Source organism: Micromys minutus, assembly GCF_963924665.1.
Source record: "Micromys minutus genome assembly, chromosome: 8".
Taxonomy (NCBI): Eukaryota; Metazoa; Chordata; class Mammalia; order Rodentia; family Muridae; genus Micromys; species Micromys minutus.
In genome coordinates, this window is record NC_137977.1 from 21,822,964 (window position 1) to 21,836,709 (window position 13,746).

The 13,746-nt window shown below is 40.6% G+C and overlaps 1 protein-coding gene across 8 annotated transcripts in view; it reads left to right on the forward strand.

Moving 5' to 3' along the window:
* Positions 1-13,746, forward strand: part of APC (APC regulator of WNT signaling pathway) — a gene marked incomplete at its 5' end in the record, with an annotated part of 88,310 nt that overhangs the window by 45,546 nt on the left and 29,018 nt on the right. For all 8 annotated transcript variants that reach the window (XM_080920053.1, XM_080920055.1, XM_080920057.1 and 5 more), the window contains 3 exons: positions 327-435; positions 4,149-4,262; positions 8,168-8,251. In XM_080920053.1, coding sequence (XP_080776179.1) covers positions 327-435; positions 4,149-4,262; positions 8,168-8,251 — 307 coding nt within the window. The remainder of the gene's footprint in view (positions 1-326; positions 436-4,148; positions 4,263-8,167; positions 8,252-13,746) is intronic.

A 13,746-nucleotide genomic window follows, 5' to 3' on the forward strand; every position in this document is an offset into this window, starting at 1 on the left:
TTATTCCCAGTGTTGCACAGTGGCCTGCTATTAGCTTCGTTAGTGTAGTGTTCATTCTTTTACTGGCTTTGAATTCTGTTCTGTCCGAACTTTTTACTTCCTTCTTAGCCTGTATGAGAGAGGGCCCTTGGCTGAAGCAGAACTGGTCAGCATCTTAGCAGGGAAGGAGCACACTTGACCTCAGAAGTCAGTGATGTGATACCGAGTACTACAAACCCACGGCAGTGCATTTTCACTAGATCATTGCTCTTACAGCAGTAGCTGCTGAGAGCTCCCAGGCAATTTTTGTTAGCTTGTGTGTGTAAATTTACGTCTCTTTTAAACAGATCATTACTCCTTGCTGATCTTGACAAAGAAGAAAAGGAAAAGGACTGGTATTATGCTCAACTTCAGAACCTCACAAAAAGAATAGATAGCTTGCCTTTAACTGAAAATGTAAGTAACTTGGCAGTGCAGCTTTTAGATTTGGTAACTTAACCTTTAAAGTACTCAGATTATCTATGAAGAATTCCAGATAACTGAATTTGTAATGATTTATGGAATGCAATGTGTCTTAATCAGCTTTTAACCTAAATTTATAATAGTTAATAAGTATTTTTGTTATTGTTGTTCTTGATTTGGTTTGTTTGTTTGTTTTTGTGGCATTTTGTTTCTGTTTTTTGACACTGAATCTCATGTACCCTGGTTGACTTCAGACTTGCTATATAGCTTAAGAGGACCGGATCCTCCGAAATACTGGGATTATAGGCCTGCTTTACCATACCAGCTTGTTAATTAATTTTTAATAGAAGGAAAAAATCATTGTGTACCAACAGATAATTATTTTAATTCCACATGAGTTTGAATCTGAATCCCACTTAGACAGCTATATTTTTAATTGGTAGAAATATTATACTATCTTCTTGCAGTTTCTGTACATTGCAGGGATCATGCCAGATGGTTTTTACAACTAAAATATCCTTGTAGATAATTTGAATCTTATTCTATGTAATGTAAATGCAATCGCTGTAGTCATGGCTCCTTCTGTGTTTGTGAACGCTATGCTTCGTTAGCAAATACACTTAGGTTTAAATTGTTTAAGACGCAGGAATACACCTCATTGTAGGAGAAAGCTTTCACAAGTTGTCTCCTGACTTCCACAGTCATGCTGTGCCATGCATATGGCTCTGAGTTAACCCAGAACACCTCATAAACTGGATACATGATACATGCCTGTAATGGCTGTGTCCAGCACAGCTCCAGAGATGGGCATGGCTGCAACAGTGGGGCAGTGAAGAAAAGACAAACACACTGACACATAGAAACAGTGGATTGTGTTCTGATGGAGAAACAGCACCCTGGATGCTCAGCGTGTTTATCGTATAGTATTAAACAAGGAGGTAAAATCACTGCATACAGACAAAGAGGAAGGCAGGTTTAGCTAATCTCAGTAGGGGAGCTGTCTTCAAGCCATAAACATGAGGCCAGAAGGAGAAATCTATGGTGGGCATTATCATGGGAATTCACACTCAGACCAGGAGAAAAGTGCTATTTCCCATGGGTCTGAGGCTGTGGGGTCCTTGACATAGGCTTGCCCATGTTAACAACACACAGTTACTTTGGATTTCACTTATTCAGGCCTTCCTCTGCTTCCCACATGGTATCTTAGCACTCAGGAATTTGAGGCAGGAGTATCAGAAATTCAAGTCTTATAGCTGAGAAGATGGCTCAGCAGTTAGGAACACTCACTGTTCTTCAGAGCACTCACATGGAAATTCACAGTCATCTGTAACTCCAGTTTCATGGGATCCAGTGCCCTCTTCTGACCTCTGTGGCACTCATATGGATGGATATGTACATGCAGGCAAAACACTCATACAAGTTAAATAAAAATAAGTCTCTCTTAAAGAACTGAAAGGTCACTCTCACCTGTATCGTAATGTGACACCAGTGTTGGATCTAGGAGTTCCTGTCTAAAAGTAAAAGAAAACTTAGAAATTGTTAATAATCCCAAGGCTATATGTTTCATCAATATTTTATATAATATTGAAAAGAGAAACTAAGACAGGTGTGTGTGGCTCGTTCTCTTACCCACAGACTCTCAAGGCTGACGCTGAGGTCGGTGGTGAGTCCAGGGCCAGCCTGGGCTACAGGAAGGTACTTCCTCAGTATGACCTCTATTCATAGCTTAGGTTTTCACAGTAGGCAAAAAGTGAAAATAGAAGGAAGAAAAGCCTTCCAGAATATAGTTACCTGGGTTTCCTGAGCTAAAACTCAAGACTTAGAGTGCTCACTTCCCCTGGTATATATTACAGCTCAAAAGTAGTGGGCTAATACCAGAAAATTGAAAGTAAAGATCAGTTGTCAAATTTATTATTTGCTATTTATTAAGTAACCGTGTTTGGTAGGATACGCAAAAATACACAATCCAATCATCGTGAACCATTAGTAACATTAATAAATTTAAACCTGCTTGTATTTTAATAGTCACTTAGTATACTTTGATCTCTTATTGGGAAAACAAGTTATCAAGCATCTCCATATAGAAATAAATACTGAGCTGCATATGGACATATCATTCCAATTACCAGCTCTAAACCATATTATTATAACATGCCGGCCATGTCACATTTGGCATTTGTATTTTTGTGTAGTGGTTAGGAAATGGAGGACAAATGAGAGAAATAACAATACAGACTCAAAGAGAGCAAACGACCTTCAGTGGAGCATGGTGGTGCTTGTCTTTAGTCCCAAATGCCCAGCACTTAGGCAGGTGGGCAGGTTCTGTGAGTCCAGACAAGTACTGAGCTTACGGCTGCATAGTGAAGCCCTGTCCCTAAATCCATCAATAGCATGCAGGTTGTTTGATCTGTCATGAATTCCTACCTTTGCTGTGCCTACAAGAGTGCATTCTGCATATGTTTTGTGTGAGGGCAACTTAAAATGACAACAGTTCGGAGTCCTAGTACCCAGCCTGCCAGGGGCAGTTTTCTGTAATCCTGAGGAGTGGGAGGAATTCACCTTCATCCTCTCCGTGGCTCCTAATGTCTGCTTGGCCACCTCAGTGTGGTGTCAGTTAGCACCCACTTTGGGAAGTACATTTGAGTTTCACCTTCTCCTTACTATTAGATTTTTATAGAAGTTAGTGTTGATTTTGTCTGGCTTAATAATTTTATACAGTATTTTTATGGTTTTCTTTTTTCTAAGATTTATTTACATTTATGTACATCTGTGACAGTGCCAGATCCACTGAAACTGAATTTACAGTTGTGAACTGCCATGTGGGTGCTGGGAATTGAACCCCAGTCCTCTGAAAGAGTAGCCAGTGCTCTAAGCCAATGAGCCAACTCTTCAGATCTAGTGTTTAATATATAAACATTTTTCTTACTCCATTTTTTTAATATGGCAAATGGAATTTTTTTTTTTCTCTGTTTAGTCCATACACATGAGGCAGTTAGTCCTTGGTTAAATCAGAAGGTCAAGGGAAATGAACACCTGTTGCTGTTTCATTCCCCCTATGTCAGCTATGTTAATATACTAGGTTTTTTTGTTTGAGATAGAATCTCATGTGGCCAGTTCTCCTGAACTCCCAGTGTAGCCAAGAATGACCTTGGACTCCTGATCCTCCTGCCTCTGTTTCCTGAGTGCTGGGATTGCAGGCATATTCCACCACACCTAGTTTCTATGAAATTAGTTGAGTAAGTACTCTACCAACTGAGCTACATCTGCTGTCCAAAATACTAGTTTTAATATTTAAAAATGGTTCTGTCAGGGCTCTGAGGTGTAGTTCAATAGTATTGTACTTGCCTAGTGTGTTCAAGGTTCTTGTTGGTTCCTAGTACCACAAAAATTAATTAGGTGCCCCTTTAACAGATAAAAATCATAAGGGGACAGAAGTTTGGCTCACCCTAACTGGACCAATGACATATTTTCAACAACACAGTCTTAAGTTAGAGCCAGCTTTTGCCTCAGGCAGTTCCATTTGTATTCAGGGACCCCAGCTAAGCCTGCTGCCCACACTCGTGTTTTAGAATTCCTTAGAAGAAAAAGACAGCTTTCTCAAGTATGGTGACTTTCATGGTTATTTACTCACCTTCTTAATTGACATTTGTGTGCTTTTTGGTTTTTACTAATACACTGAGAAACGGATGTGCTCTTTGTGGCCCTAGTTCTCCTTACAGACAGACGTGACTCGTCGGCAGCTGGAGTATGAAGCTCGGCAGATCAGGGCCGCGATGGAGGAACAGCTTGGCACCTGCCAGGACATGGAGAAGCGTGCACAGGTGCCTGGCGGGTTCTCACACTGCACACTTAGAGCTCTGCTGGTGTTTCTGCAGTTGTGTTATTACATTGTCTTTGAGGAGAAGCGTTAGTTCAGTGATGGAGCACTTACCCCACTATACAGGACATCAGTCTAACCTCCACCACCATCGAGGAGGAACTCAGACTGTCTTCTGTTGGCACTATTTCAGGATAACAGTTTCTCGTGGCTGTTGGGCATTATAACCAGTACTGACATAATTCTGCCCCTGCTATGGCACCTGGGTATTAATCTTTCGGCATGGAATTACAGGGAAGAAATATTGATTCTCCCGAAGCTGATAACTAGCTTCAGTTCCTTTGAGATTCCTGTTCCTTACGATCTGAGTTTATGTGGCAACATTGAGGAGTTTTTTCAAAAGATAAAAAAAAAAAAGCAACAACAACAGCACATGTTTGAGACACAAAGGAGGCATAAGGAATAATATCTAAGGGAAGACAGTGTGAGGGAGAGAAGAGGCGGGAGGGAGACCTAAGGGAAGAGAGCATGAGAGATGAGGAAGACGAGAGAACATCAACTGCTTTTATTGTAGAGCACTTCCTTGTGCCCAGGTGTGTGACTGGCTAGTGTAACTACTACCTCACCTGGCTTTAAAGTAAGCATGAGGAAATTTATTTTCACTTCTCCAAAAAACTTACCAGAAATATATTTAAAGATTTCACTTAAATAGGACAAACTATTATTTGTATGACGGTATATTCTGTTCTGTAAAGGATTTTTTTTCTTATTTCCAATTTTAAGATTTTTTTTCATACAATATATTCCCTTCCTTCATCTCCAAGATTTATTTCATATTCTCTCTTAAAGCCAAAACAAAAAGGGAAAGGAAAAAGAAAACTGGATCCTGTAATGTGTTGTCCAACTGGTTACTCCTGAGCCTGAGGCCTGCCCTGGGGTGTGGCTGTTGTACCAGTGTCTCTATTGAAGAGAACTGTGTTACCCTTTCCCAGCAGCTACAGTTGCAAATAGCTTCTTGGTTAGGGATGGGACTTATGTTCAAATATGATTTTAACTGGTGGTAGTGGCACACATCTTTAATCCCAGCACTTGTGAAGCAGAGGCAAGTGGATCTCTTGAGTTTGAACCTTGCCTGGTCTACAGAGCTCCAAAACAGCAAACTCTACACAAAGAAATCCTGTCTAGAAAAAGTAATAATAAAAAATTATGTCTGAAGTAATATTTAACACCATAACATGACACATTTCATAGTTTCATAATTAATTGGGATAAATTTATGTGTACATACATATGTATCTATTTGTGTATCTGTTATCAAATTACAATTAGTAATTTGATTGAAACAAACATTTGAATAGAAAATTTTTTAGGCAACATGAGATTATAAATTATAAGGCTGATGACTTTTACTATATTAAAATTAAGAATTTATCTTCATTAGGAACCATCACGGTAGTCATAAACTGGAGGAAGATGATTATTAAAACTAAGAATTAATCAAGAACCTGTATCGGGTTTCCAAAAATATGTTCTACTTACACTTAGATTTAAATTTGAAATTTTTGTACAATTATTTTTTTAAATGTCAAGCAGACTTATTTCCTCTCAAAAAACCAAAACAGACAAACAAAAAAACCTATGAGAAATATTCATTGGTTTCATATAAATTTGCATTCTTAGAATGTAACTGTGAGTTATGCTTTGTGTTTCTGTTTTGTTTTGTTTTGTTGCATTTGTTTTTAGAGATCTTAAGAACATGATGAAATAGTAGACATGAAAATTCTTGTTATACACATGTAGGTGGCTATAGATCCAGGGTTTCTGATGTGAATCCCAGAAGCGATATGGACTTGACTTGTTTCTTGTCCATTTTGTTACCTGAATGTGGCATGTCTCCTTTTGGTTGCTAAAATGAACATTTTAGGAAATTTAATTTCTTAAGAAGATTGATTTATTATATATTAAGTAGCTGTCTTCAGACACACCAGAAGAGGGCATCAGATCCCATTACAGATGGTTGTGAGCCACCACATGGTTGTTGGAATTGAACTCAGGACCTCTGGAAGAGCAGTGAGTGCTCTTAACCACTGAGCCATCTCTCCAGCCCCCTGACATTTAATTTTGTATCTAAAGTATCAATGCATTTTTCATTTGGGAGTAGCCATGTGAAAATTAAGGTTAACAACCACAAACAAGACGAAAAGACGGCTGCTGGAAGGGTTGGCCTTCAGTGACAGCAGTGCAGACAGTGTCTCCTTTGTAAGAACAGCACAGAAATGACAGTGGCTGGAGTGGTGGCCCCAATAGTACATCAGAGCCAACATAGTGCAAGAGTCATACAGCATCATTTATTCTGCAAGAGCGTCCACACTTAAGGACATCTACAAAGGATATGGAACTGCTGAAAGTATGTTAAAGTCCTCTCCCCTGCTCAGCCTCAGTGGGCTTTGTTTTGTATAGTTGTAAATTTTCTAGATTCATTTCATAGACCTCAAATACTACACATGATATTATTTTGTCTGTTTATAATAAGTAACTCGTACTATAATGAGAATTAAAAGGTGAGTATGGGATTGTTTGTAACATCTGAGAATAATTTTCTGTACTATATAGTGAGTGTATGCCTACAAACAAGTGAGAACGAGACAGCAGACACCAAAATAGTCAGATGTAGTCCAGCCTCTGTGAGCTCACCCTGTAACCCAGCACTCAGGAGGCCAGAGCAGGAGGTCAGATTGGAGGCCGGCCTGAGCTACTTGTTGATTCCTCTCAAAAAGAGGGGCTCGGATCTGGATAGCTCCACTTTAAAACAGATTCAGTCAGTTAATAGTTGTGAAAAATTCTGGCTCTTAGTCTTAACATAAAAGAAAGTAGAAGAAAATGTAAAACATTTGAGTCCTTAAGAATGGAAACTCAAGGGGCTGGAGAGATGGATCAGCAGTTAAGAGCAGTGACTTTTTTCCCAAGGTCCTGAGTTCAATTCCCAGCAACCACATGGTGGCTCACAACCATCTGTAGTGAGATCTGATGCCCTCTTCTGGTGTGTCTGAAGACAGCTACAGTGTACTCATATACATTAAATAAATAAATAAACATTTTTTAATGGAAATTCAAAAGCAATGTCATTTTCATAAAAATTTAAAGTACCTGTCCTACAAAAAATAAAAATGAAAAATATTTTTAACAGTACAAAGAAAAACAGTTAATATCCTTAAAATGTAAGAATTTCTGAGGACTAATTCTTAAAGACAGATTGGCCAATAATCTGTTTAAAGGATGGAGATGTCCAGTGCAACATGTAGAGATAACTGGTAAATAGTTAAGGAAATTTAAAGCAAAATCCATTCCTGTTTCTGCCTTTGTGAAGTTCATCTCTGTTACTAGTTTGGTTATTTATTTAAATTCCTTTTTCAATGACATCTGGTTCCACAGCATGTTAGTAAAGGCTGGGAAAACGCCCATCAGGTTGTATCAGAGTCTACTTCTGGTCCAGTGTGGTGCACATACTTTTAATTCCAGTCCTGGGGAGGCAGAGGCAGGTCGATCTCTTGAGTTCCAGGCCAGCCAGGATGGCATAAGATCATTCCAAAAACAAAAGCAGAAAGCAATCACAGATAATGTGTTTCACAGTGTGAATGCAGAACTATACCAGCTTTGTGGTCCTTATATTGCAAATAAAAATAATGTTCATCTGGAAAACAGAAGCCAGAAAATCAAGGCTACCCTCAATCACAACAGCAAGTTCTATGCAAAGTGGGCTAGACAAAGAGACTTGGGGTCAGGAAGGGGCAGCAGTAGGATGTAAAGTAAATCAGCTAAATAACCACCCATGCCAGGCAGCTCCATGAATATGCATACAACACATAAAAAATAAATGAATATCTGACCTGTTCTCTTCTCCTGTTTCAGCGAAGAATAGCCAGGATTCAGCAAATAGAAAAGGACATTCTCCGTGTGCGACAGCTTTTACAGTCCCAAGCAGCTGAAGTGGAGGTGAGTCACATCCCCTTTTGTTACATGTTGGATAAGTAGCTCTTTCTGGAAAAGAATATGTGTAGTTAATGTGGCATCATTGAGATATGGACCTTTTAGAGAGAAAGGTTTTTTAAGTTTTATTTATTTTTTAATATGTGTTTTGCCTGCACATATGTCTATGTGAGGGTGCCAGATCCCCTTGAACTAGAGTTGCAAACAGTTGTGAGCTGCCATATTGGTGCTGGGAATTGGACCCAGGTCTCCTCTCCAGCCCCAAAACATTTTATACTTTTCAGCGATTCAAATCTGGTTTTTAGCATAAACTGTCAATTTGTATAATCAAAAAACTACTTTCAGTACCCTTTAAGTAGGCTTTTTCTTACATACAATGCACAGTTAGAAAATTGATCAGACATTTATTTGTGGTTATCCCATAGTCCTCATTAAAATGATAGTAAAAGTTTTAAATGAAAAGAATCACAAATACCAGGGAAAGTGATAGGAATAAAGATGGAGGCTCTGGAAAAAAGTTCAATAGACTTAATTGTTATAGCATATTGTAGGGAATAAGGAAGGCCGTGACAGAGCCCAGTGTGTATCGTGGAATCCTGAAGGGTTCCAGACTGGTTGTGAATATAATTATCAGAAGGGACTGAAATGAGGTAGTTGAAAACCTGTTTAGAATCAGCTGAGGGATTGGGGAGATGGCTTAGCAGTTAGAGCATGGGCTGCACTTCCAAAAGAAACAGGTCAGATTTCAAGCACTTGCATGGTAACTCACAACCATCCCTAACTCCATTTCTGTGGGACCTGGTGCCCTCTCCTGGCCTCCATGGATAGCATGCTTGCACGTGGTGCACATGAGGGCAACACCTGCACAGGTAAAAATAAATGTAATAGAAGAAGCAAATGAGCCACCACAATTGCTCCACATTTCAGCACAACTGCCGCTGTTTCTCTTTTCAGTCCTAACAAAAAATAAGCCGTCTCACACACACACACACACACACACACACACACACACACACACACACACACCGGGAAAGGCTCTTTAAATAGATTATAGTAAACCTAGTATAATTAATTGAAGCTGGAAGTAGTGTATAGAATGCTGAATTAGTTGGAAATTTACTCAGTGATGAGAGTCCTGCTGTCCTTTAGCCTCTAGGAAGCTTCTCTACGAAACATCGAAGAAGAGGACTAAGGAGTCACCAATAAACAAGACCAGCTAGTCCATTTTGTGGTCCCTGTAGCTGGCAAACTTTATTTAGGTTTTCTGTAGCTAGCCCACTCTTCCGTCTGGGTGGACACTAATAACTGCTGGGCATTTTAATAAGGTTCTGGTAAGAAAGATCACAGAGGAGAGACTCTTGTAGCAGGGAGAAGGAAAGCTCGGCACTACAGCTGACCTTCGTATCCCAGCAGAAGCAGGGTATGATCTGCTCACATGCCTGAGCCTCAGTGTTTGGGAGGCTGAGCAGCCCTGGGCTTCATGAGAGCTAAAAACAACCTAAAACTACAGTTGAAAAAATTAAAAGGTTTTTTTTTATAAAGTAGAACAAGACAGCAAAATAGGATGGTAGGCAGATGAGATGGCTCAGCAAATGCAGGTCCTCGCCATAAAGCTTGCTGACCTGAGCTCTGCCCCAGCCAAGGAGCGCCCAGTGAAAGGAGCCAACTGGTTTCTGTGGTTTCTCCTCTGGGCCCTATTGGCATGAATACGGGAACAGACTAAACAAGTAATAAATGAAAAGGGGTTTGTATTTCAAGGAAAACTCTAAACCCTAGAAAAGGAAGACTGTTCCTGTTTTGCCCATTTAACAACAGGATTTTGATGTGCCCACCTATACTTGTTTCTGCCTGGCTCTGAATCCCACTGAAGTGGATATACGGCAGCAATTTTACACTTACTGTCATTGTCCCATAACCTTAGCAGTTCCAGTCTCCGGTATCTAGAAGAAAGAGGTCACATGATTCTTAACTCGGGTTCATTCAGCATTAGTCATTGTAGCCCAAAAGGAAAGATGGGACAGATGGGACACCACTGTAGGTAAAATGTGGCTAACTTTTGAAAACTCATTAAATAGGATAAACCACGTAAGTCTGCTTATAAAATTTAAATTGCCAGAGGACTGGGGAAATGACTTGGTGGGTACAGCTTGCTGTGTAAGTGTGAGGACCAGAGTTAGGACACTCGGAGTAAGCGAGCACCAGCAGCTGAACCCGGGGCTCTGGAATCAGGCAGAGACCCGGTCTTAGTATGTAAAGTACAAGGTGATCTTGCAGAAGACTCCCAGTTTTAAAGATACAAACTTAAGTGGGGCGGTACTTGGTAGGTGGAGGGGATTGAGAGTTTCAAGGCCAACCTAGGTAACATAATGAGACCTTCTTTCTTTTCCCCAACAAGAAGTCAAAACAAAGCAAAGTAGATGCTGTTGTAATGAGTTGAAATGTGGATTAACTGTAAACAGATGGGAGAGAACTTACTGTAATAATAAAAATATTCTAAAACTAGATTATGGTGATGCTTAATAAATTTATTGAAAATTATATAATTGAACACTTAATGGGTATATTTTGTGGCACTCAACTGCTTAAACAGAACTGCCTTTATTTATTTCACTAAGCCAGTAATGCACTCTTGTTACCCAGCGCTCAGAAGGCAGGGGCAGGGAGGACCAGTAGTTTAAGGCCCAACTCAGCTACATAGCAAATTCAAGGCCAGCATGAACTATATGATTGTCTGCCTCAAATAATATCTTTCTTCCTAGTCTGCCACCTAGGGTGGACCTGTTCCCATTCTCCAGTAGGTATAGGATCGTTGTCTACTAGAGGTCAGCAGCAGCCAGCCTCTCCTGTCCACAGAGTAGTGATGGAGGGCAGTGGCCCAGGAGTGCAGCGCAGGAGGAGGGAATGCAGGCGCTGTCAGTTGTCATGAGTGGGCTTGGCAGTTGACTTGAGGTCACAGAGCAACTGCCAAGCCCACTTTCTTTACCTGAGTGACAGTTACAGGCAGTCTTAAGGCTTGTGGGTTTGGGGTTTTTTTGTTGTTGTTGTTTTTTGTTGTTGTTGTTGTTTCTTTTTCTCTGTATCGTCTCTTCCTTAGACAATCTCATTAATGTTTTAAAGCTTCAGGTACCATCTATATGTTTTTCATTCTTGATTTTTTTTTTTTTTAATCCTGAGGTCTAGTTTCTTTTCTTAATCCTGTGTTTCTACCATGTATCACCACTTAAGATTTGTCAAAGATTTTAAATTCAGCATATCAAAACCTAATTAACACCTTTAATCCCAGCATTGGGGAGGCACAGTCAGGCAAATCTGAGTGTGAAGCCAGCTGGGGTTGACAGTGAGTTCTAGTCCAACCATGACTGCATAGTGAGACCTGTCTCAAGAGACAGAACAGCCGAAGCCCACCTACCGTCGTCGTCAGCCCTCCTCTCTTCCTTTCAGTCCCCACCCTTTCTCTCTATAGACTGTTTTACACCCTTTAGCCACTGTTAGCTACATCTTACATTTGCTGTAGAAATACGAGACACAAAGCATATTAAGAGAGCAGGCATGGCAGCAAGATTGTGAGATTACAGCAGGAAAGGAGAGGTGAGCGCTGGTGCTCTGTGCCTTCTCCTGTCTCCCTGAGTCACTCAGTCCAGGGCCCAGCTGCTGAGTGGCATTGTCCACATTCAGAATAGGTCTTCCCTCCCTAGTTAAGCCAGCACACCCAGTGCTCTATCCTAGGTGAGTCCAGATGCAGTCAGGCTGGTGATGAAGATTAATGCTCACAAGGTCCACCCATCCCTTGTCAGCCTGACACACAAACACATCCCCCTTTAAGTCATAAAATCACACCCAGACCCTCAAATATTCATGGTCTCTCCATAACACAGTGCATTTAGTCCATCTCAACACATTTCTGTTGCAGTCTGGAAATTGCCACTTAAATTATATGAACACTCATTGCTATTAAGTGAGAATAGTTTATTGAATGCAGACCTTAATACTGGAGGTCCAGGCCCACAAAAGACTCAGGAGCCTAATTGCAGTACTAGTCTGCTATCAGAGTAGACTTTATAGGAAAAGCCAGGTTCAAACACTTAAATAGCAAGGAGGGGAGCAGTTGGCTCACTAGGCAAAGTATTATCAGCTGACCTTTAAGCTGATTGGTACATCGGGTGGTGACGCTCTTTCTTCCTTGTTAATGTCTGTAGAACTCCCTCTCACGTGTTCAGGACTGTGTCCCATCAAGTTAACCAAGATTAACCATCGCACGAGTCTAGCACCAAATCCTGTCAGGTTTCTCTGTATGGCTGTGCTTACATCTCCACTACTACCCTTCTGTGGCACATCTCTTTACTAGTACTACTGCATTAGCCTCTTAAGTCACTTAGATTTGACCCATTGATAGTTTAGTATTAACCATGTGAGGCAGCAGCTGGGATAGTTGGTAGAGTGCTGACCCAGCATGCACAACACCCTGAGTTTTATCCCTAGTACCACATAAAACCAGGGATAGTGTTACACGTCTTGTTATCCCAGCATTTATAGATAGGACCAGATGTTCAAAACACCCTCAGCAAGTGTGAGGCAAATCTGGGTTACATGAGACTCTCTAAGTTGATAAAGTAGGTGTGATAATGTTATAGCCTCAGAATAACTTAGAAAAGGCAAATCCAACAAAAACAGTACATTTTTAAAACTACCGTTTAAAACTTTTTATTCTATGTTTATGAATGTCTTTTTGCCTACTTCTGTGTCTATATACCACATGTGTGCCTGGTGCCAACAGAAGCCAAAAGAGGTCATCACATCCCCTAGGATTGGAATTACTGATTAAGTATAAGCCACCATGAGGATACTGGAACTCGAACTTGAGTCGTCTAGAAAAGCAGCCAGTGTGCTTAACCAGTGAGCCATCTCTGGCCCCCTTAGCTACTTTAGTTCTGCTTACCATTTTACATGTGGTACATGAGCAATATTTGTGACCTTTGATATGTTACAAGAAGTCACACTTCCCTGCTGCAGCTCTTTCCATGTGATCCTCTGTTTACCTAAAATGTCCACCGTCCTAGTCCTCAGTTCCTCTTTCCAGTGGTGCTTCCTAAGTGAGCTCTCTGCTGCTTCATACAGCTCCCAGCTTTTCATGAGCTCTTGACGTTCCTTCGTAGTACTTGGGGATGTCAGCTTTGTGTGTGTGTGTGTGTGTGTGTGTGTGTGTGTGTGTCCCCTGAGCCAGGACAAGCAAACACAAGTAGTGTTTGCTATGAGCACGCTGACATCTTCTCCTGTGCTTCTGTCATGTGTTCTTGCCAGAACTCTTGACTAGTTTTATCATGGTGACTGTAGTTCTACTCTGGTTGATCTTAATCTTCTGCTTCTGAATTACTAAGACTTCCTTCCCTTTTGCTTAGCCACAGTTGTTACTAGTTGTCTTAGTTAGGGTTTTAGTGCTGTGCAGACACCATGGCCAAGGCAAGTCTTATAAAAGACATTTGATTGGGGCTGGTTTACAGGTT